The sequence below is a fragment of the Pygocentrus nattereri genome, chromosome 2 (assembly GCF_015220715.1).
Source record: "Pygocentrus nattereri isolate fPygNat1 chromosome 2, fPygNat1.pri, whole genome shotgun sequence".
NCBI lineage: Eukaryota > Metazoa > Chordata > Actinopteri > Characiformes > Serrasalmidae > Pygocentrus > Pygocentrus nattereri.
This window is the reverse complement of record NC_051212.1, coordinates 25,436,309-25,462,332: the sequence shown is the minus strand read 5'-3', so window position 1 is coordinate 25,462,332 and position 26,024 is coordinate 25,436,309. Positions and strand designations below refer to the sequence as shown.

Here is a 26,024-nt window from a genome sequence, read left to right as displayed (position 1 = left end):
TTTTTGTGTGCATCCTGGTCAAATGACATGTTTTGTTTCTTATCTGTGCTGATTGCAGGCTTAGTGATCTACATTGAACCAGCTGAGATGTTTTATGAATACTGCAGGGCTAGAATTGACTTCGTTTTGCCTTTGTGTCTTTAGTTAACCATGCACACTCACATACATTTGTTTCAGATAATCACTTGAATGTAAAACAATGGGGTAAGTGCAGATGATTTAGATTGAGGCTGAATTGTGCTGTGTTTGTCTGACATTAGCGCAACTGTCACGTGAACTTGTGAGATTCATTTTTGCTGGACATCTGTTAGCTATCAGCTTTTCTGAAAAGAAAAGTATTTATATCAAAAGTCCTCATAAGGAGGTGTATGCCAGGTTTTGAGAGGCACTGAAGCAGGACAAATATAGTCAGCGCAGAAGAAGCACTTGGCAAGACAACAATCACAAAAGCACACAAAGTAGGAAACTGTGTTTATAGAGATCTTTACTGAATTATTACATTATTACAATTACAAAGTACTGAATGAACGTATTAGGCCTCACACTGCCCAGAAGGTTTTCCCCTGTTAATTAGAGGGGAATTCTACTGACTTTTTGAAATGTCTGTATAAATGGCCCACTGTTAAATTCTAAGGGATAAAGAGAGGTTGAAAAATGCACATGCAAAAACGAACCCTGATTGTTTTTGGTACATCCAGTCAAAATAACATTATAAGAACCACAGAAAAACAATACAGTACAAATAAAAATAAGATATGGCCTCTTTAACATAATTATTGAAGTGTAAACAAAGTTATTAAGAGTAATTTGATGTGAAACAGTTCATTCTCCAGACACTTACCGATTTCTTTATAGTGGTGGTGATAGGAACCAGGGATTGCAATGTGTCTACAACACACATGATGATAACGGGTACTATATTGCCTTACAGTACCCTGCATGTAATTCTCTGCCATGGATGTATTTTAAACTACATATTTAAGGCCAAAACCTTTTCTTAAACTAGTGTCTTAGGCATACCCATTTCTTGTAATATTGTTATGTATGGAAGTTTTTAGAGGTGTGACACTCTTCAGACATCTGGTTCCTGTCGCCACCTCTGTAAACAAATCTGACTCGGTATGTTTCTCCAGAATGGAATATTTCATGTGAAACCACTCTGAATGACTTTGTTTACATCTTACTGTTACTTAACTGTGCAGAAATTTTGAAACTTACCCTTTAAACCCTGTAAGTTTTGCTGTGTACCTACTAATCAAGTCATAACCAAAACAACAGTAGCTTTGGTCAAACTGTAAAAACAGTTCCAGAGGGCTGATGAATTCTGATGACTGGGAACGTGATGCTGTACTGTGTTTATGTGTTAGGGCAGGATAAAAAAACACTCTTCACACATCTCTCTTCTTATGCTCTGTTCAAACTGCACATTTTTCTACATTGTCAATATTGTAACTTGCTGCTTTGTCAAGAGCTTATGATATATATACAAAGCAACTTGATGTGTAAATCCCAACTGTGGATGAAATATATTGATAATTGATATCTTAAATGATATTACATAACAACATTAATCCAAAGTGCATTATAGATTTCAAGAGGAATGATTGTCTTTTAGTTGATGGCAAGCTGAGCTTTGATTATTAGAGTGAATCTTTAAAGAGCAGAGACTGTAGAAACAGTGTACCGCTTCACCCTACAGTAGGTGTAAGTCTGTTGTGGTAGCAGCATTAGAGAGCTTAAGCAGTTTAACCACGAAGGGTTCATGACCCCGAGGCTCAACGCAGTGTGCTTTTCTTCTTGAGAACTAGATTCACTTACTCACCTCTTCGTCCATGACAGACAAATGGGTTCTTATGAGCAATTTGATATTGGAACATGTAAAAAGCTGCTCTAGGCTATCAGTTTTACTGGGTGTGTGTGCTATGTGCTGTTGTCCTGTTCTCTTTGGAAACACATGGTCAGCATGCAGCCCAGCTTGCTGTATCTAGTTCCTCTCAAAGCACCCTGTTGGCTGTCAGTGTGTGGAGGGTGTTAAGTGATATCCCGAGGTGGATACATGCTGGGCTCGGTTGACATTCACAACAATAAGTGGAATTTTTCCTGAAATTCTGGAGTTTGTTTGGACCGAGTTGAAATCGGGGCTTGGACAATGAAAAATTTCATGTTGTTAATCGAGTGGTTAACCAGTATATAAGGAAGCTTTTTTTTTTTTTTAAAGAAAACCCCAAACTGTCATTCTTCATCTTCAGGATTTTGTACATATGAAGAATAATACACACCAGATGTGTGTCAGTATGCTAATGTTCAAAGGTCTTTTTGTGTAATTCAATCCTTCATATGCTTTGTATTAGGTTTCTCCTTTTCCTGACATTGAGATAGAGAGAAAGAGAGAGAGAGAGAGAGAGAGAAAATTTGTGTAGATTGGCAGTGATTTAGCGTCACTGTACCAGTGTGGAGATTTCCACCAGTTTCTCACCACTCTAACAAGGGCCAATTTTGCTAATTGCAGCCTGGATTGCTCAGCCAAGATACATCACATTACTCTGGCATACAATTATCACATAGCTTGCAGCCAGTGTCTCGGTGAAAGCCTATGAAAGCCTGAAACAAGCTGTTACATAACCTGAAGGGCTTGTTCCCATATGATTCTTCAGCTATTATTAATAGTGAACAGTGATTCGTTCCCTTAAGGATAATTTTCACGATAGATGATATGTAATGTTTAGTTTTTCTGAGGTTTGCAAACAAGTTGAAATGGGCCCCATTTTTAAAAAAGGTTATGACAAATTACAATATTGTCTTATAATAATTCAATATTTGTTAAAACCAAACTATTTAAGAAAGAAATAAGAGGAAATATAAATATTGATTAAAACAATAAAATGACATAATGCCGTAAGTAGCAATCAGCTACTTGTTACTATGCAGTTTATGCAGTTACTAGTCATTTTTTTGTTTGTTTACTGGCTCTCTATAATTGTTCTAAATGTGTCTTTTTTATGGTGCATGCAGTTCTTCAGAGTTCTAGAAGTACTGACGGTACCCAAGAAAAACATATTATGATATAATATATCAGCAGAGGTAAAGAGAGCTAAACTCACTAAAATATTATTACTATTGTGAAATATTGACTCCATGTAAAGGTAAAAGTATAAATAAAACAACTTTGGTAGAAGTACAAAAGTAGCAGGGCAAAAAAAGCCAGGAACTGAGTAGCATCACTGTTAGAACAAAATCTTTGTCATTTTGTTTTGTTTTGTTTTTGTTTTTCTGCATAATTTGAAATAAAAAGCCACCGTTTTGCCTGTGCGAAAATTTCATGATGAATAGATGAGTAGAAATAGTCCAAATTTATTTAGAATAAAATCTTGTCACATTAACTTCCATTTAAATCTAAGAATGTCTTCTCCTCCTGTACGTTTATGCTATCAGAGGTACAAAGATTTGTTTTGACAGTGACAAACTGTAGTAGAACCTCTTTATTTTTCTGTTTTTATGTGTCTTTGATCTAAAGTAAAATAATAAACCTCAGAAGTCAATCACAAATCAACATATCATAATGAAATGAAACGAGAAAAAGAGTTAGTGACTAGTTTACATTTACATTTATGGCATTTGGCTGACGCTCTTATCCAGAGCGACTTACAATTTGATCATTTTACATAGGCAGGCCAAGGCGGTGTTAGGAGTCTTGCCCAAGGACTCTCATTGGTATAGTGTAGGGTGTTTGCCCCGGTGGGGATTGAACCCCAGTCTACAAGGCAGAGGTGTTAACCACTACACTAACCAACCAACTAGTTGTTAATAACTAGATTGTAATTGACTAAAAACTAGATTTCTTTCATCACAAACATAGATGAAGTGTTATACTCGGTAAAGCACCAATCCATCAATAGTTTACTCGTGTACATGTAGCTAGTTACTGCGTACAAATCTCATAATGTTGCCCACCCATAGGTCAGATCATATTCACTTATTCCAAATCACAGCAAGGACACAACCTATGACCTTTGGCCTGTACCCCATGCTGCCTACCAGGTGGTGTGACAATGACTGTAGCGGAAGGTGACCACAGAGTGGGCACCAGGAAACGGACGCACCAGACTTCAAAATAGAGTGGGCAGTACTCAGCAGTTTCTGAGTGGACATCCTATTTATCTCAGTCAGGCTTACATAAGCATCAGTGGATGAGAGGAAAAGGCCTAACATGGATAAAGTAGTCCTGTGGTCATTTATGGTTCTGCTTGTTGTGTGACTCCCATCAGACGCCTATCTAATCGCATGTACCGTCCCTAACCAAAGCAATTTTAGTGGAATTTGCTGGACGGCTTTGCAAAACATTACTAATCCAGTCTTTTAAAAGGGTCAAGTGAGGTTATCAAAGTCAGTTTTAGGAAATTAGATATTTAATCAACTCTTCCAAGGGAAATTTTTAAATTATACTGTGCAAGAGGTAACAAAGTGCCAGTTTGCCAAATTACTGGTATTTCATTATACTATTAATTGTCCAAATGTTGCACGTTTATTCAGAATGTTAAGAATTCAGCCTTTAATATGGATCAGGTGAGCTGAGTCTATTTTAGGGAATGAGACATTTAATGGAGCATTCCAAATAAAAAAATATTATAAATGATACTGTGCAATTTTCAGAGTTAGCAAAGCAGAGCAGAGTTTTCTGACAGAGTTACTGTTATTTCATTACCTTATTAATCTCCTGCAGAGTTATAGCAATACCCACTGTGGAGCTATGGTAATACCCTGTGCAGACAGAGGAACTGTTAGTTTTCCATTACCCAGCATTCCTTTATGGGCAACAAGGATTTCATGATTCACAAATGAAAACAACAGCTAATCTGTCTCTCAGTTGGGAACCAAAAATAACACTAGGAAAATAATAAAATTTCAGGAGACATAATAAAAAAAGAGAGAGTGAAATTGGCATTGCCTTGCTTGATGCTTTATCATTATAATGCACAACCCAGAGCAGACTGTGAAATGTGGCTCAGTAGAAAGAAGCTCATACAGAATGAGGGATGTGCAGGATGCTCACCTCGGGGTCAGTGCTGTGTTTTTCATTGCTTTGGTCCCCACAGATTTGATTCTGCACTCTTTCCCTTTGTGCTTTGTGCCATTATTTGCAGCCTGTTGCCCCCCTTTCTATTCAGCATCAAAGTGGACCACCGGGGTATGGCCTGAGGGCTGGGGCAGGGGCTAGGGCTGGATCAGATTAATCCAGCTGAGATGATCCATATGTACTGTGCCTGGCTAGTACCACTTTTTTTCGTTCCGCTCTGTCTCATTAGAAATGAGAACAATGAAAATCAGGCCATGTTTACAACCAGTAACACAGGTTGAGTGGGTGACGTAAACATTTAAAGCTTCTGTTTCAGTTTCATGTATGTGCTTTGAGTAATGAGCTGTGTTTTTACTGGTACAGTGATGTTATATTACACTTATAAGGGCACACATATCATGACATGACATGTAGTCTGCTTTTTGCACCATGACACAATACATTTTTTGACACAGAAGAAAAAAAGATATGGCAAGAATTTCAACTATGGCAGCACATTTCACATAAACAAGTCACTTTGTTAGAAGAAAAAGGGGGTCTTTCTGTACTTTTGGGAGTTTCTCTTTTAGGAATATTATGACTTATTATATTTTAATGGATATTATGACTTTTTATGTTTTAATGGAACCTAGAAAACTACTCCAGTATACAAATATTTTTATGGCACAAAATCTAACTCTTCAATATTTGTCACATCCCCCATCTTGAACATTAAGGCAAATCACTACAGGCAGAAATGTTGATTTTGGTCCCGTCAGTTGTTTACAGATTTTTGGATAAATTGCATTTATGCCTTCTCGTAAACTGTAATTATAAAAATATAAAATCTCAACAGAAATTTATTTCAGCATATTTAGGCAGTTCTCTTCTACTTGAGTCTGTATTTTGAAGGATTTAGCAGCTCTTAGCATACATCACTGAAATGCTTGTTGCCTGTAGAATCTAACTAGACAGTTATACTGAACAAAATATAAGGCATCACTTGGTTTTGCTCCTATTTTGCAGCATTTTTTAAAGTCCAGGAACCATAGAAATGTTGCTACAGGCAAATGGTGAGCAGAGCAAAATACTAACATGGGCATTCTGTTTCACAACCCTCCCTGTTTTTTGTGGGCTTTCAATAAAATCTATTCAGTTAAAAAGAATTGGTGTTTATATTTTCATTTAGTATAGAGTTGTATATTTCATCTTAGCTTTATCACTGGGTAATGCACTTCTGAGGCCCTTTCTTGAAGTCATTTTTCTTAAAATCTGCCTTTCTCTACCAATAATCTAGAGTCTAAAATACCTGCATTTATCAAATTTTACATGTTCATTCTTAACCCTATTTTGAAGGATATTACAGAATCCCGTTTCATTACTCATATCTGGATTTATGTTACATCCTGTAGTGCAAAATGACCTGATAAATGTTTTGTAATAAGAGTGTTTTCTTGATTAAACAATAAAACAATGAGATTCCAGTAAACTGTGCACTAAAATCATTTTACTAGAGTGTCTTCACATTGAAATAATCAGTCAGTTCAACTGTAACATCATCCAAAGTTTTTTAGACATATGCACTTTTTATGTTTAATTTGCATATCAAAATGTATTTTTCCATATATTTCAATATTATACTGAAAAAAGATTTCAATATAATACATAATTACAGGAATGTTAGCAATGAGCTGGTAAAGATTCATTATTGTAAAAAATAATTTGTGTACTGTAAAAAAATAGTGTCTCAACTTAAATATTAGTAAATACAAACCATAATCCTTTCTTCCAAAGTAGTTCACATAGGCTAAAATTCATGGGAACATCACAGAAGCACTGATGTAAAGAGCAGCTGTCAACTGCTCTTTTGTTTTCTCTAAGAGTCCCACATACCGAGAGCTGTACAAAAGCACTTAGCATAGCCTTCGCATGACTACGCACAGGATGTATACAGCTAGAGGGAATGTGTGTGGTCACAGTATGTCCACTCTAGCTGTATGTTTATTTAAGGCTGCTCTGTCATTACTAAAAGTAGCTATGCAGTAGCTAATTTCAATAGTGAATGTGGGAGGATTAATATTCTCTTGTCAGTTTGGGGATGTTTGTAGATGTTTTGCGGTCTTGCTGCAGGCTGTGGAACTTGCTGGCCAAAACAAAGCCCTTTCTTGGCTGTGTAGATGTATCGGTCTCTCCTAAGGAGAGGAACACTCTGTTAGGGAATGAAACTGTCTAGACTGAACATTATTACCATTTTGGATGTGAAGTTTTACCTTCATTTAAAGTAAAATTTTGCCTTTTCCAGCGTGCGCAAGACCTCCTGCCTGTGATGCCTTTTCTCTTATCATTTGATGTTTGGTTTGAAATGACATCAGAGGAAATAAAGTGATTTGCCAGGAATTACTGTTTATATTTTCCCTTCGTGGTACCTCAACTTTCCTGTCTGGAACATTTCGCATTAAACCAAATTCTTATTAACTTGAATATCTCTTTCACTCAGGGTGACCACACGTGGGCCACCATGTTGGGTCAGAGTGTGAAACTGCAGCCAGTGGCCATTCAGAACCTGTCGGAGCTGGAGCGAGTGCGTCTGCAGGAAGTGGCTCTCTATCACCTGGAGGAGCGCGACCTGGACTTTAAAATCAGCATTCCCAGAGGTACGTATATACTACAACAATAAACCTCAGGTGGGCAAAGAGTTGCAAGTTCTGACTGTGCTTTCAATTGTAGTAGTGTTCAATCAGGAGAGACTGAACTGGGCTGGAATTCTGGGTCGTTCCTAATTGGAGCTAGAGGGCCAAACTCCCTTTATAACTGGGTTAGGTTTACCGTAGGATGGAGGAAAAGGGGGAGATGAGGTGGTAGTGGGAACTGCAAAAACTTTATCACAGGGAACTGAAGATAGAGATGGGAATTTTTTGGTGTTAGATTGGAGAGAGGAGGGAGCGCTTTCAGGCGTGGTCCTCCCCCCAGATTTCAGTTCATAACTGTGTTTTGGATTACTGAATTTTGTGTATAAGTTACATGGAGGTCACATTTATATATATTTTTAAAAATCTATATTAATCAGCCTCTCTGTGGCTGCGATATAGGATCAATTTAAAGCACATAACCAAATCTCAATTACTGAGAAAGTAGCTTAACATCAAAAATGAAGATGTAATAAAACTAATATGTAGAAGGCCTTGTATTTGAAAAGTGGTGATCAACCTGGCACACACCTTATCAGGAAATTACTACAAATGAGTAATTGCAGTGTGTTGTTTATCTTTTAACATCTTGCTGTTTTCAGAAAAAGTATGAAGATATTCAGCAGAAATGATTGGTGTCTAGCTTATAGTATTCACCATTTAAGGTGTCATTGATTAAAATAGCAGCAAAGATTAATATGCCAAATGCTTTCTCACTTTTGAATGGTTCTGTTCACTTCCAGGAAAGCATGAGATCAGTAATCAGCTGAACAAGGTCTGATGGTTGTAAAATAGACCAGAAAGATGGAACAGCTGGCAAGAGCTTAATATAGAGGATCAGAGCTTTGTTTATTAGCTGAAAGCCTGCTCGCACAAAGTGTGGCAAAAGAGCAAACATGTAAAGTCTTTTAAACACTTTTGTTACCAAAAGTTCTTTTTTTGCTAAATATTAGATGGAAAAGTGTCAACCATCATATTCCAACTTACTTTTCATTTCCTAACAGACAGGCCTGGGTGAATAACTGGCAGTGCTGCTGCACGATGTTCTCCACGAGGAGGCAATAACAGCATAAACTGAGAATGCATTTTAATTAGCATTTGGGATGAAAATGCTTTTTTTTCTTTTTTCTTTCAGAGAGCATCAATTTTAGTTTACAGTATAGTATTCTGCATGTCAAATACACATCCCTGTGGCAGTGTACATTAGCAACATTTGTACTTTATTTTTCAAAGGTAACAATGCTGGCATGCAGATTTGTGGAGCTGAATTTTTGTTCAGAGATTTAAGCTTGTGATGATTCTTTGTCATGTGAAATGGGAAAAGCATCATGGACTGAACGTCAAATGCTGGAATTTTACCAAGATGATAATAAGTGACTGGACCTTGTTGAAAGCACAGTAAACCCACATAAGACCTGTCTACTATGGAATCATCAAGTTTCAAGGGGACAGTAAATCTAGTGGATTCTGTGTTGGAAGGAGAAAAGTGTGTGTGTGTGTGTATGAGAGAGAAGGAGAGAGATGAAGAGAGAAAGAGACGGAAAAAAGAAAAAGAAGGGTTCAGAAAAAAATGAACATATTATTTCAGAAGCTGTATGTTGTTATGTAAGTGTACAGCATAGCTGGAATGTGGAACCTCACAGACTGTGCTATTAAAACATCATGTTAAGGAAATGGTTATCTCCAGCACATTACATGTTTGTTTATGTGATCTCACATTTAGCCTTGAAACTGTTTTTCGACCTTTCTCTCCTGAGAAGGGCATGTATACTGCTGCTGTTGCAGTCTCCACAACATTATAAGGTTCCCTTTTAATGTTGTAAAAAAGCATTATTAATTTTAACTAGAGGTGGCACGATATTACTTTTTTCTTTTCTGATATCGATAGCGATATTGCAACCTTGTGAATCAGCTGATACCAACCCACTGGTTTTTACTTTAAAAACTGTTCAACTTTAAAAAGAGCTATTTTTAAAGAAGCACTTCACTTAAGTATGCATTGGTCAGTTTATTTATCACTAGTATAAACAACCTGAAAAATACGTAGAACACAATAAAAATAAATTGTTTCAGAGATGGTATCAGTAGAAGTGTTTTAAGTGCCTGAGAAACCCTGTCTGGAAAACTACATGGTGAAGTGAAGGCTTGTCTGTGTTTACTCTGATCTTCTATCATTCATTTTATAAGACACTCCTTCTACACCGTATTACTCCATCCCTGTTTCCGTATGTTCAGCTAAGAAAACTTGGCAGAATTTGATTAGCAAACTCTACCGCCATGTTCTTGTACTGTGGAGAAAAAACACACTACCAGTAATAAACTTAATGATAAGAGATGTGCTAATGCAGGAAATGTTGTATTGGAAATCAGATACTCATCAATATTATATTTTAACAGCATTTCGGACCATTCCTACTAGTCAAAACACAAAATATAGAATCGCAAGGCTTTAATATGTCAGTGACAGTGTGGAACTGTTCCTCATATTTCTGGATGCCTGTGTGGCCTCCATTCACTTTGCATCCAGGCTGTTGTTTATAAAGCATGAGTGTTTAGTAATGGAGTTAGAGGATGTGTTAGATTTTCATTCTATCACGCATTTCACATCAGAAGCTCTGATCCAAGCAATTCCGAGCTGTTTTACAAGACAAAGATGTGGAAAGTCAGCTAAAACTTAGTGATAAGTGAATCCAAGCTTTAACTGATCAGTTTTAATCCAGCACTTCAGCTGACCCCATAAGGAAAGAGGTCAGTGGACTTTGTGGGAATATTTACAGAACACTCTCTTCCCTAAGGAGAAATTCATCAGACTCTCCACCACAGTCCCAACAACCACCTCTGTGGATTCAGTGCTGACATGTGCTGAAGATATTTTTGGTGGAAATCTGGCCCAGTGTCACTGTCGGAACTTAAATTAACATTACTGAAGTGTTCACCAGGGAGTTTTGGTCGTTTGAATCTCTATCATAACTGATGTTTCTTTTTTTTTTTTTTTCCTGGCAGTGTTGGTTGAGTTATTTTGGAATTACACTCTAGGGATTTATTGTGGTTTTTGTTTGCTTTCCATTGTCCATCTACATAAGACTGGTGCGCCTGCAGGTTATGTTTGAATACCTTTTATGACTTTGTTTTCTTCTCTCTCTCTCTCTCTCTCTCTCTCTGCTGCCTGTCAAAATTGCTTCCATACTTTGTTTTCTCTCCTTAATTTACTTTGCAGTGAACCTTTTCTCTCTTGCTGCCCCCATCTCCAGGGTGTCAGCGGGAGATTAGCTCATGATGCCTTGGCATGTGGGGAGGGGGAAGGGCCAGTGGCTGTGGAAATAAATTCTCATTTCCTGTAGTCATGGGAACATGACCCCACCCAAAGCTTCTTCACATGGTGCCTGAAGCCCTAGTGTGGTGTCACAGCCCCTCTCTCTCTCTCTCTCTCTCTCTCTCTCTTTATCTCTCCAGGCACATCACTACAGTAGCTCTCTCATAGTGCCTGAACTCCACTCTCGGGAACACATTCTCATCCAATATTTAAACTCATATCAGTAAAAACCAACAACAGTCCACAGGGATTAGAGTGGCCTTTTCAGTGTGTGTGAAAATGGCCATATGAAATCTGGAAGGCAAGATGAGAAAACATGAGTAAACATATTTCAGTAATAACATACAGGACCGTTCAAGGTCAGACTAAAACCATTTCCAGTCATAACTGTCATGAAGTCGAAGTTATTCATTTTCTAGCATCATTAAAAACACACCAAATTACACCAAATCCTCAACAGCTTAATGTAATATCACATTCTTCCGAATTTAGTCCACTCTTTCCTTTTATTACAGCTGCCATTCTTTTGAGGAGACTGTCAGTTTTTTCAAAGAAATCTGCAGAGATATTTTTCCACACTTCCAATGTTCAGTCTTAGAAGTTGTTTGAATTTTATGCTTCTCACGTTCCAAGTAATCTCAAATAGATTCAGTAATGTTGAGGTCTAAACTTCTGAGAACACCAGCAGCTTCTTTGCTTGATTTGCAAATGTTCTTTTTTATTTGTCTCTTATCAGATCACTTTATTTTGAGAGTTCCCTATAGATTATCTACAGATGCCTAAATTGTGAAACTATCAGGGGAAACTCAGTTTATCATCAACACTGTTTAGAATGTGATGTAAGATTAGGTTCAGGTCTTGTGTTAAAGTTAAGGTTATGTTTAGGCTCAGGGTTATATTGGGTATAATCTTTAGCTTTAACTTACAGTTCAGTTGCAATTAATGGATTCTTAGTTAAATGTTAGTTAAAGACAAGCTGAGCATCTACAGAACAATGGACCAATTGAAACGTTTTTAGGGAATCAAAAGAGGTTCTTTTATGGCTTCAAACAACCGTATTTTCCACCTTAATTGTAAGTTAAACATCTTAAAAATAACAGCATGAAAGTACGATGTACCATACACTGCATGAATGATGCAAACATTCACAGCTGTCATCAGGCCAGGCTCTGATTACTTTAAGACTGCAGGGAAAGTTAATAAACAAAGCCTGATGTCATGTTACTAGCTTACTGTCCTCGCGTGGGCTGTGCAGAGGGTAAAATCCAGCTCCCAACAACATGTGAACAAAGAGCTTTGTGTTTTGTGACTTATTTTTAGTGTTCTCCAGTTGAGGAAGGACTTCTCTTTCCCAGGCAACATTCAGGGCCAATAGTGACCATTACAGCTAGCCAGGAAGTGTTTTTATTATGTTAGTGTTGTGCTAAGCATAGTTTGGGCATGTTCCTCTAGTTAATGCTAAAAATATTAAAACCGGTCTTTAATAGCACTTCAGACTGCTTGCTTTGGCAGGACTTCATATTCAGATATCTCACTTCATTTTAAAACACAGTGCTCATCAGATGATCAGATATTTAGTGGCATTTTATTTCAGCTCATACTGGTATCCAGCTTAAATGTGTTTTTAAAGGAAACACTCGGCAGATTTTCATATCAGGTTTTCAGTACAGATGTATGGTGGGCTCCAAAAGTCTGACACTAATCCAGAACTTTCTCCCTAGTGAAAATGCTTGTATTTTACATTATTTTCTAAGTGAATGCAATTCACAAATGACATTAGCAGTATAACAATTTGGTATTTTATTTGCTATTTATGAATTTCAGAATTATTTGGTATCTCCCTCTCTTGCTTTAAACAGCAGGCACTGGAGCTGGCATAAATTGCCTAAATTTGTACAAATGCCCCTGATGAGCAGATCTGATCCACCCGACAATCATCTGAACATGAGCTTCAATAGAAGAGATAACACTAAAAAAAAACCTTTTTGTACAAAGGCCTTAACATGCCTGATGTCAAATTTTGCTTAAATTGCAGTAGTGATCCAGAAATAGTGCAGAATATTTTTTCTTTATATTATTTCTCAGATCTTTTTTATCTAATAAATATACCTTATTTATTACCAAATTTAAATGAAAAAATGCCAGGTTGTCAACAAGGTCTCAGACTTTGGAACTCACTGTACATGTTTGACAAAATATGAATGTAGGCCAAAAATGATTCTAGCCACTATGTTTACATTAATCAAATAAGGGAATTTATTTTAGTGACTGGACATTAAAGTGGCAGGTCTTTGTGTCCAGCAAAATGGAGGTTTGAGCTAAGAAAGCTGCCCCTTCGGATAAGCTAAAGCTAGTACTAACACTGGAGCTAGTTGTTTTTTAGACAATGTCTTTTAGCAGTCTTTAATAATAGAAATGATTAAATGGCATTTAAATTTCTTTACACAAAATGTTCAAAGAAACACAGAAAGTGCAAATGCTAGCACTGTACAGCCCTGTTTAACTTAAGCTAACTGTGAACTAATTTAAATAAAGCTAAATTAGTCAGATAACTGACCTTAACATTTTTCTGTAACATTATTTACCAGACATCATATTAAAATAAGTGTTAGCAGGTACAGTCATTCAAGTTTAGCTTACCTAGTACTTTGTACCTACCTACTTAGTACTACTTGATTGACATTGAGCTATAAGTGTAGTCTTTTGTGTAGACTAATCCAGAACTTTCTCAGCTTAAGGAGGGAAACAGAAACAGCAGCACCCTCCAGATAATCAGGACTTTTGTCTGAATGAAATCTCCCTCAGTAATGCCTTTCCACGGTTCTTAGGCTAATAAGTCTGACTAATATACTGCCACCACCATACCTCACAACTGGTTTGTTGTTAGGAGTTTGGTTGGAGTTTTTCTTCACTTGATTTAATTCTGAGTGTCTGAGAAATGTGTCAGTTGTTTATTTTGCAAAAGATCACAGTCATATGCAAAGGTTTGGGCACCCCAGTAAAATAACCTATTTTTTGATTTTCAAGTGAAACACGTTCGGAGTGAAAATTACTTAAAACATCTGCTACAGAGAACACACTTCAGCACATTCACATTTTAATCCTTTAATTTTCCCTTTAATTTAGATTTTTATGGGGTTTTATGGTGAAAATTGTGTAGTGGGTAATACCTCTGTCTTCTACACTGTAGACAGGGGTTGAGTTCTCCACCAGGGCAAACATCCTATTCTATCCCAATAAGAGTCATTGCCCAAGACTCCTAATGCTGCTTTCACCTACCCGTGTAAAATGATCAAATTGTAAGTCACTCTGGATAAGAGTGTCTGCCAAATGCTATAAATGTGAATGTAAATAGAAAGTGTGTGCTACAATTTGCAGGAAAAAAAAAACTTATTACTACTTAGAAAATCAACAAAACATGTAATTTGACCAGGGTGTTTAAATGTTTGCAATGTTTGCATACGAGTGCATATATACTTAGAGTGAATGCATTGATTACATTTCATAAAACTGGAAACCTTCTCTGTCATTCTAAAGAGTTTATTTGGTATGTTACATGCATTTATATGAGCTCTTTATAATGTGCAAATTCTATTAATAAAGGTTTCTTTTCAACCTCTCAGACAGATCTCAGCATCTGAACAGTTTCAGATGCTACTTCTCAGTTACTCCTGTTTTGACCATTATTTCGAGTGCTTTACTAAATTATATGCAAATCTTCCATTTGACCAGAGTATTGGCTTAGCTGTGTATTCTGGTGGTCTCATCAAGACATATTTTCTTCTCTTTTTGTGATACCATCTACAAAAGCCCTCTTCTCTGTTCTCTGTCCAGAGACTCGCAAGAGGAGGAAATCGCTCAGAAGAAAGTTTGATTCATTTTCCAAGGAGAAGAAGGAGCGAGGTAAGGAGAGATTCCTGCTTTTTTCTTTCCATGACAGACGTCTCTGATCTCAAATTCACAGAGATGTTCTGCTTTTTTGTGCATGTGGATGAGAAGACTCTTTTATTCTGCTTTATCAGGCTTGCGTCTGTCGAAATGATTTTGACTTAATCTGTCAGTTTTTTGTGTTTTTACACCCACATCCACTCTCTGATAAAACTGCGTGCTTACACTGCTTTGAAGTACACCTCTGGTGAGCTGCACCAGAGTTTAAGGTCTCTCAAACACTGTTTGAAAGCCTGCCAGCACACTACAGATTCAATCTTCATCTGGTCACTCCCATACAATCTCCCTGGTCTCTTCAAAATCACAAACAAATGATAGAATGATTGATAGAATGGGCTTTAAATTTGATCCAGATGTGGAGTAATCTTTGTCGAAAACTGCCAGTCCAGCTGTAAAATTCCATTCTCTTTTTGCCAGGCACTGCCTCTCCCTTTCTCTCTCTCTCTTTCTGTCTGTCATTTTGTTTCTCTCTCGCCTTCTCTTGTTCTCTGTTCTCTCGTTCTCTCTGTTCGCTCTGCCTCTCTTTCTGTCTCTCTCTATTTCTCAGACTCCCCCTCCCTCTCCCTCTCTTTTGCTCTCTTTGTGCCTCTCTCTCACTCTTTTTTCTCTATCTACCTCTTCCTATTTTCTCTTTTTTCCTGCTCTCTCTCTGTTCTCTCTTTTTCTACCTCTATCCCTCTGTCTCCTTCTCTATCTTCCTGCCTCTTGTTTATCTCTCTCTATCTCTCATTCTCTATCTCTCTGTCTGCTCTCTCTCTCTCTCTCTCTCTCTCTCTCTGTCTCTCTCTCTCTCTTTCTGTAATATAGTGAGTGGTAAAAGGATGTTCCTACTCAAGCTCTTCTGACCCCAGTTGCTGAGTCTGTTGCTATAGGTGTGTCCAGCTCTTGGGAAATCTTCAATAGGCCTTTAAGACGTTCTACTTAGCCAGTCTTAGTGGCCAGCAGAACATTGAGTTTTGGCATGGCTTTCTGTGCCACTCTGGGTTTACCGGCTGCAATCTGTGCAGCCGTGTGTTTTGGATGTGTCCATCTCATCTGTATACTGTAGGTCTCCATCACCTTTACTGTCTGCAATTTTGGTTCCATTATTTGTCCAGTTTATGAGGTGCAAATAATTCAGAAAGTTATGTTATCCATGCATTTAGCTGCTCACAGATTGATCTTTGCATTCTCCAAAATGACAACAATGTGAGCACCACATAAAAACTAGGTGCTTTTGCATTCATATCTCATTGCAATTCTGCCATATTACTATAATCATACTGTAGGTACATCTGTAAATCTGACCTATATAGAGTATATATATATATATATATATATATATATATATATATATATATATATATATATATATAGAGAGAGAGAGAGAGAGAGAGAGAAAGAGAGAGAGAGAGAGAGAGAGAGAGAGCATTGAATGTAATTGGTTCAAATGTGTATGTTATTTCCACTTATATATTAATGTAATATATATCAATAAAGTTATTGCCAAAAGTCAGTAAACCAAAAGGCAAATTTGTGTAATGATATTTTTGGAAATGATGTGTACATTTGAATCAAGCACATTCAATGTAATACTCTTTCTATGTAAATGAGGAATTTGTTGTAATGGCTCATCCATGGTTTAACTACAGGGCAAAAATAGCCAATGCCGATATTATAAGCAAAGTTTTTTTTTAACTTTTCAAAGCATAATAGACTATAACTGATCCTAGACCTGCCGTAAAACAGTTAACTCAGTGCCAGTGCAGGTCTCTGGCTTCGCTCCAATTGCCTGTGACCTGCCACCTGAGTCTGGCAGCTGGGCCCTGCACGTGTTACCAGCCTTGGATCCCAACACTGGAGGGGGTTGGGTGGGGGAGAGCTGGATGGAGTGACAGAAGGACTCTTGGATGGAGGAAGAAAGACAGAATGCGTCTAAAGAAGAGTTAATCCCCCTATCCTTCCAGATTATTGGTAGGCCCGCAGCCAGTGAGCCAGACTAGCATGACCTGCCGGAGAGCCTTTAACCCCACGAGACTGCTTTAGATGGACAGCGAGAAAAAGAGATATAGCGAGGGAAGGAGGGAGGAGAGGATATGTGCAGTAGGCGTGCTATAGGAGGCATGCCAGCCACAGGTACTGTTTAATCCTGCTCTAGTTTAGCCCTGCTGATCTTTCAATGGCAGAATCCTCAGAATGTGAGCTTGGTTTATTTACAGTGAGGCATGAGGCAAAGCTGATGCTTTCAGGAGAAACTCATTCAGGGAATGAATTCCATTGAGTGAATTTAATTTTGCCATGTTTTCAGGAGTGTAAGAGTACACATATTTTAAGGTTTGATTTGTTTTGATATGACGGAGGTAGGGTGAAGTGATTTTGAGGGAAAAGATCTAATTGCAATATATGCAACCTGTATTTTGAGTGTTTGCAAGTACATTAGATTTTCAGCATTTTATTGAGCATGGGTGTGTGTAGTAGTATGTGATAACTTGTGAAAACACACCAGTTTGTTTTTGAGGGGGAAGACATTAGTGTCTAGCCTTTAGGCTGCTTGTTGTACTTCTTTTTCTTCTTGCATTGCCTGCAGCACAATCTACATTTTTCATTTGCACTAGACATCATGCTGATGGTCCACAGCTGATATTGAAAATGATTGTAATATTCACCATGGATTCCACGAAAGATATTAAATAAGAGACCCCCCCCAGAAAAGACAGAGGGGTGAATTGGCAATGCAGTTTTAAATTTTAATCCACTATTTTGCATTTTCAGGTTTTTGATTTTTATATTATATCAAAGTTACAGCCTTATTTCTTTCTTTAACTAGCCCCTTGGGGCACTCTGCAATGTACTAAGCCAGTGGTCACCAACCCTGGTCCTGGAGATATATTTTCCTGTTGAATCTATTTCCAACAACAATCTGCCACACCTAAATCAGCTCATTTACTTCTACAGAAGTCCTTGATTGGCTGGATCAGATACAGTAGTGTTAGGTAAGTAGTGTTACTGTTTCAGTAATGAAGACCCATAAGGACAAGGCACACAAAAAGTCTATAATCATTTAAAGTGTAATATCTTTCACTGCTGCTAAATATATGAGATGTCAGTAATGTCTCAAATAGTATTGGCCAGTTTTCTGTTACTAAAACATCTGAGATTAAAGTGAAGTTTACTCTGAATTACGCTGAACTTTAAGAGGCTTACCTAGAGAAGAGCAAACACAGTTAAACACTGACGCAGGACTGCTGCACTTATGATGGCAGTTTCCAAGAGTCTAGTGGTAAAGGTGCCGCCAGTTATCTTGACAGGGCTGCTAGGTTTGGAATATCTTGGTGCGGGTTGGGCCAAGTAATACAATTAAGTTTTGAACCTGCCTCCCTCTCTGTGTAATAATGTGAGGAGTGTTCAAAAGCCAAAGGTTTTTGAAACTATAACAAACATCCCTAGTCCAGACAGTCCATATATGTTTATGCTCAAATCTCAGCCCATTTGGAATTCATTTCCTTTGTAATGTGATGAAAACCAGACCATTTGCATAACTTGTGCTCAGGCTGCAGCAGTTTAGCTCCAGCCATTCATTTCGAAGTTATACGGAGTGTTTCAATCAATTTTTTGAGTGAGGCACAATACAGGGCAACCGATCTTAAGTAAGACCTTTTACTCAGGCACAGTAACAAAAACAGCTTGTTTAGTTCTAAAGGGTAAAGAGATGTTAGATAATGGTCATATAAAAATTAATTATGACTTGCTTTTGGTACATAAACCTACCCAGTTGTCATAACTGGGTACCAGGTATAAAAGGAAAAAGTAGAATATGTGCCCTTTAAAACTATCTAGGTAAAAAAAAAACATTTAAAGTAATGCAAAGTAATATTATTACATTGAAAAGTAAGAGGAATTTCTTTTTTTTTAAGAACTGATTGATGTCTTCTGAGATGATGCTACATTGTTAGATTTGTTTAATTCCAACACCAGCACACCTGATTACTAAATGAAGTGTTAATTAACTGAACTAGACCTTCGACAGTAACCCAAAAGAGTGTTTTGTTAACAATGCACTGTGTGAGGCAGATGCAGCCTTGCTGTAAGCTGGTTTGAGGCAGATGTTAAAAGGTTAGTAAGAAAACAGAAAGCGCATACAGCATGTCCTTTATTGAACTTAGTAAGGTCATTGTGGGCATTGGGTGGACCAAAATCTTTGTGTAAAGACTAGTGGTATCTCTGGTTCCACACACTGAGAAAGATGAAACACTTTCCTGTTTGGCCTAGGAAATGAGTGCAGAGGAGATGGGCCTCTCTAGTGTGACGTGGGATAGAGGAGTTGGATATCATATGTGGCATTCAAAAGTTAAAAACAGGGCACACCTCATTACACATGAGCTTTATAAGAATACACTGTGTGCACAATTATTAGGCAAGTGAGTATTTTGACCATATTATCATTTTTAGGCATATTTTCTAACTCCAAGCTGGATAAACTTGAATGCTTAATGGATTTAAGCATAGCACGTGATGTGTATCTGTGTAAAGAGGGAGGGTGTGGCCTAAGGAGGTCAACACCCTATATCAAGGTGTGCATAATTATTAGGCAGCTTTTTTCTTTAGGCAAAATGGGCCAAAAAGAGATTGAACTGACTCTGAAAAGTTAAAAATGACCAAAAGTCTCTCAGAGGGATGCAGAACTCTTGAAATTGCTAAGATATTGGGGCGTGATCACAGAACCATTAAATGTTTTGTTGCACATAGTCAACAGGGTCACAAGAAACGTGCTGAGAAAAAAAGACGCAAATTAACTGCCAAGGATTTGAGAAGAATCAAGCGTGAAGCTATCAGGAACCCATTATCTTCCAGTTCTGTCATATTCCAGAACTGCAACCTAGCTGGAGTATCAAGAAGTACAAGATGTTCAGCGCTCAGAGACATGGCCAAGGTAAGGAAGGCTGAAACCTGACCACCACTGAACAAGACACATAAGCTGAAGCGTCTAGACTGGTCCAAGAAGAATCTGAAGACAGATTTTTCAAAGGTTTTATGGACTGATGAAATGAGAGTGACCCTTGACGGACCAGATGGATGGCCCGTGGCTGGATCAGTAACGGGACAGAGCTCCACTTCGAGTCAGACGCCAGCAAGGTGGAGGTGGGGTACTGGTATGGGCTGGTATTATTAAAGATGAGCTGGTTGGATCTTTTCGGGTTAAAGGTGGGCTCAAAATCAACTCCCAAGCCTACAGCCAGTTTTTAGAAGACACTTTCTTTAAGCAGTTGTACAGGAAGAATCTGCATCTTTCAAAAAGACAATGATTTTTATGCAGGACATGCTCCATCACATGCATCCAAGTACTCCTCTGCATGGCTCGCCAGTAAAGGCATTAAAGATGAAAAATTATGACATGGCCCCCTTCCTCACCTGACCTGAACCCAACTGAGAACTTGTGGGGAATTCTTAAACGGGAGATTTACAGTGAAGGAAAACAGTACACCTCTCTGAACAGGGTCTGGGAGGCTGTGGTTGCTGCTGCACAAAAAACGTTGATCATCAACAGATCAAGAAACTGACGGACTCCATGAATGGAAGGCTTATCACTGTTATTGAAAAGAAGGGTGGCTATACTGGTCACTAATTTTTTTTTTTATTTCTCAGAAATGTTCATTGGAAAGTTTTGAGTTGTTTGTTTATAATTCTCACTTGAACAGATGAAAATAAAAAAGTGAGATGGGAAAATGTGTGTTTTTCATATAGCTGCATAATAATTCTGCACCATTATAGTTGCCCAATAAATGTGCACATATATAGATATTCTCCTTAGGAAGCCAAACCTTCACTTTTACTTTCTTAAACATTCATGTTTGAGGTTTATTAACATTTTGGATTAACCGAGAGCACTGTAGTTGGTCATTAATAAAAATAATCCTCAAAAATAAGACTTGCCATGGTCAATTGCCATGTTTTATTGGTTTCCAGTGAAAATAAGTTAACACATTCTCCACTTAAATTTTTGAGCACAATTCCTGTTTATTTGCTGAGTTTAACATATTGGAAACAAACATAAAATATAAAATATGCCATATCGTTTGCACAGGCCACATTTTATGTTTTTTTTTTTCATTAAACAGTATCTGTATCTTTAATTGTACAGAAGTGTGTCCTCAGTAGATGATGTTTTAACTAATTTTCACGTAAAATTAGGTGCCCACACTTTTGCATATGACTGTACCATGAGTGGGGTCTTGCACTGAAAAGTAATGTAAAAAAACTTTTTTTTAAAAGTTAAGTAAAGTAAAAGTAGTAAAAATACTTGGTTTAGATGTGTGCCACATTTCCACATGAAAAAAATACAAAAGAAATGTGTTTATTTCATTTCCATACTATCAGCCGTTAAGTATAGTTGATACTTCCATTCTTCCTCTCTGCTTTTGGCTTTTCAAAGAAATCTCCGGGGGTGTTTTTCCATGTTTGTGTAAACACCTCCAAACACATTAATAATGTTGAGGTCCTGGACCAGCAGCACCTTTGTTTGATAAGTACATCCAGATTTTCTCAGCACTTTGCTTGGGGTTGTTCTAGTGTAGATTGAATTTCTTATCAATTTTCTTTGCATGATGTATGTTATTCATGCAGGTACAAACCAAAACCCAGAGTGGTCCTCCACCATGCTCGGCTAATTGCTGTAGACATAGTTTGAGAGTCTTTTATTGCTTCTGCAGTGTAAATACTGCTTTCTGTCCCCTTTACATAGATCTGACATTGAAAGATGTCAGTACATAAAACCTTACTCCAATTTCAGTATTCTAGTGGCAAGTTTTTGTCCTCTGTGTCTGTTTCCTTTTCTCAGTTTCCTTAAGAGCTTCTTGACAGCTGCACATACTTTCAGACCCACAGTGTTGAGTTTTCTCACACGAGAAGGGCGCACAGAAACATCAGATCTGAAGCAAGAGTGGAGCTTTGATTGATCAAGTATTGTTTTCCTCTTCTGTTAAAGTTGAAAACTTGAAGTACTTTTTTATCTGATGGTGACAGCTTCAGTGGGCTAATGAGTCTTTTAATCTTCAGTGGGATAACAGATGTTTTAATGATTTAGAAAAGTCCAGTTCTGGGAAACATGTGACTAATTTCCCTTTGACTTTTCTCTTCTTTATGGAAGTGGATTATCTTCTATCTAACCTCCTAAGAAATATTTCCTGTAGCCATTGTAGATGCACATGTGAAAGAAATGTGCAAGGCAGCTGAAGTGATCTTGTTTAGTTGCTTATGTGAATGTCAGTGTCTGAAGGGGAACACAATGTCAGTTAATCTTTGGAAGCAGCTTTTGTTGGGAGGACACCGCAGTAACTGGTTAGTTTTAAGACTGTGAGAATGGAAGGGTTAAAGTGGCAGTATAGTGCACAAAAGAGTGGACAAATTAAACACTGATTGATTTAATATTATATTCAGTGTTGGAGGCTTTTGTGTAATTTTCTGTAAAGTTGTATGTTTTCTGCTTTTTTCTAAAGCTGAAATGAAATAAATAAAGAGGGATCTCTGACTTTGTCACAGTACTGTATATGGTGAGCTGTTGTATATGAACAGAATTTTGATATGAGCTGGTAAAAATGCTGCTGTAAATGTCATGTTGGTGTATAAATGACTTGTGTTTGACTGACTTGTTTCATATACTCCCTTCCTGCAGAATGAGCATGAAAGATAAATGCACTTGTTCATATCAGTCAGTGAGACCACATCCACCAAGACTGCTATAAATATGAAAAGTGCACCATGTACAGGGACCATAAATTCATGATTCTTTGCAACAAAGCAATTATTTATATATTTACATGGTCCAGTGCTGCCAGCAGCTGTTTTTCTGTCCCAAAATTTGTTTGCTTTGGTTCTTGCTGTGTATCAAATATTCCCTTCTGGGAGGAGATCCTGACTCAGACTGAAACCTCACAATAGCATTTGTTCCTTCTCAGACTACAACACTGAGATGATACAAAATTAAATCACTGATGTTGCCAAGTACAGAATATAAATAAATTGTTTTACAACACTGTAATTAAAGCATAACTCAGATGCTATGATGAAGTTGATTACCCATAAAGGGAACTTCTCTGATACAGTATTGTTGGTAATAAAGTATTGTAATGTTGATAATATGGAGATAACAAAGCATAATAAAGCTGGATCAGAGAATAATATAGTATAATTAAAAGGATTAAATGTGTCTGCTACACTATGACACAAGTGTCTCTCTTCTTTCCTGTCTATAGAAACAGCCTCCAAGGCATTTGGGATCCCTCTGTCCCAGGTGATCGCCAATGACCGCGCCTTTAAGCAGCGACAGGATGCTCTGAAGGAGAGCCGCAGGGACTGTCTGGAGCTGGAGGCCAGTGTTATGCGCTTCAGGGCAGAGAAATGTCAACAGAACGGCAGAACAGCCACGGCTCCTGGTGCCTCATCCTCATCAGTACTGGAGCTCCATAACAAGCCCCTCTCCCCCACCTTCCTGGACAACAGCTCACGCAGTCACAGACGGGTAAGAGCCTACACTACTGTTCAACTCTCTGCTGCTTGGAGAGCTACAGCAACCCGACAATATGCTTTGCTCAGTCTGATGTATAATACAATGCTTTTCTTTTTAATTCATGCTTTAAAGTCCCGACTTATTATTCAAGTTATATTCTTAAAGTTCATTTTTCACTTACGGCTATGAAACTAATATGTATGGTATGTAGATATGAGAATGAAGAATTAAAGTGTGGACCCATATATGGACCTTTAGGGTTAATATAGGCTAAAGAATTTTTACCAACAGGTCATTGAATAAAATCTCCCTAATGGTGCATTCTAGGAAAAACAGATCAGGTGTCATTAAACAGTTATATGCAAAGTATATTAGGAAAGTGCTCAGTAATTTGTGCAGTCTTGAGTAGCCTGTCTCTGAATATAGTAGTGAGGGTGTGAAGCTTCCCATCATTCCTCCAAGTTTTAAAGGTTTTTGTTCATTTGCCTTTATTTGTTTATCTATAGCTCATTTCATTGAGTGTTTGTGTTATGACATGCTAACATCCTGCCCCAATATATATAACACATTTCATGGTGTTATATATTTTGATATTCTACCTATGATGTGATTTATTATTATTTCAACCTCAGATTCCTCGGCCTTTGCTCATTTTCTGTGAAGAACATGTAAAATAACACATTTTCAATAACTTCACACTGTTTTTGTGGTGAACCTGTGGTGGACAAAAATGTGGAGGTGCTGTGTCCCTATATTCTGTTCTTCTCTTACATAGCCTGCTGTGAGTGTATATGTGTGTATGTGTGTGTGTATGTGTGTGTGTGTGTGTGTGTGTGTGTGTGTGTGTGTGTGTGTGTGTGTCTGTGTGAGAGTGGATTGGTCACTTGTGATATTTTAAACATCTGGTATTTTTTACCTGAATTGTAATGGCTGTATTGGTTTAAAACTCAATAATGTGGTAGGTCCACCAGACCACTGAGTAACAAAAACATTAACCACACAAGGGTTAAGTTATAAAAACGAAATCATACAGTGCATTAGAAATACAGGGGTGCAGGGGAAAGAAACAGCTCAAATACAGTAATCATCTGTATTTAGAATTAAAGTAATAACAATAGCACTCTCAGTAAACAGCAAATTAAAGGAGAGATGACTGTAATTTTCCACTTAAACTTTATACATTGATATATTCAAATCTGTACAGGAAGCATTTTTATTTATATACATAAGCAATTATCAGTGCATAGTGATTTTCTATCTGTCAGTGTGTTAGTATAACCACTTCTAAATCTCTGCCTGAAGACACCCATGATTTTACCATTAACATGCGATACCTGCTCTAGTTGATCAGGTCTTCATGAAATTAAATCAGGTGATGGAATTTAACAAATCCATGCGAAGGCTGAGTGCACAGAGAAGTCAGGATACAAAATGTGTTTTTCTAACTGTTCATATAAACATGATATCAGTAACTTTGTTATGGTTTTCTGTATTTATTTATTCTAACATTATGTAGGTTTTTTACAGGCAATAACAGACATACTGCTGAGATCAATATGTTTTTCTTGGCTGCCTAAAACTTTTGCACAGTATATTTATTATTGTAGCCATTGTGTTGAATGTAAACAGAGATGCTTGACACATAAGTGCTGATGCCTGACCACATCCCCAAAAATATGTTCCACAGTCCGTACTCCAGTATGCCTTGTGCTGTAAATGAGTTGACTGGTTTTTCAGGTGCAGCCTTAAAGGACCAACTGCACAGGTTTTGGGTGCCTGTTGTTTGAGCACATTAATAATGAACACTGAACCAAACCAAAAAGCTTACAACATACAGAGAGAGAGATTACAACTATGTAACAGAGCTTTTTGACACTAGCACAGACAGTTCTGCTGTGAAAGGTGAGGGGTTTAGGCCATAATCCTTTCATTCTCTGGAATGTTGAAGATCTGAACACAAAGCTTTCAGGATACACAGAGATGAAGGAGGGTAGAATCTAGCTGACAAGAATTTTACAGGGGTGCATGCAGGTTCGTGTCTAAATAACAGCGTTTGTGTTTGTTTGAGATGAGTTTTTGACTCTGTGGACATAAGCTTTTGTGTAAACTTGTTTATGTGTGTGTGCATGTGCGCTTGTTTTTGGAAAGGCTGTTGTGGGTGGTAATGTTGTGTGTAGTGCTGTTTAAGGCACCGGGGTTAAGCTTGTAGCGCAGGACCAGGGTTTTCCCTTATCTGTGTTTGTTTTATTAAGTCTAGACTTGATTATTTAAAAGGGTAGAGAGCTTCTCCTTCCTATCCAGCAAAGCAGAAAGCTGATCCAGCGCCCCTGTAGCTACAGACAGCAACTGCAGAAATACACTGCTCAAAAAAATAAAGGGAACACTGAAATAACACATCCTAGATCTGAATGAATGAAATATTCTCATTAAATACTTTGTTCTGTACAAAGTTGAATGTGCTGACAACAAAATCGCACAAAAATCATCAATGGAAATCAAATTTATTTACCAATGGAGGCCTGGATTTGGAGTCACACACAA

General features: G+C 37.7%; 1 protein-coding gene across 2 annotated transcripts in view; it reads left to right on the top strand.

Annotated features, from left to right (window-relative positions):
- Positions 1-26,024, top strand: part of arhgap36 (Rho GTPase activating protein 36) — a 73,098-nt gene that overhangs the window by 32,047 nt on the left and 15,027 nt on the right. For both annotated transcript variants that reach the window (XM_037535610.1, XM_017684669.1), the window contains exons 2-4: positions 7,551-7,707; positions 14,888-14,956; positions 23,230-23,495. In XM_037535610.1, the coding sequence (XP_037391507.1) occupies positions 7,551-7,707; positions 14,888-14,956; positions 23,230-23,495 (492 nt within the window). The remainder of the gene's footprint in view (positions 1-7,550; positions 7,708-14,887; positions 14,957-23,229; positions 23,496-26,024) is intronic.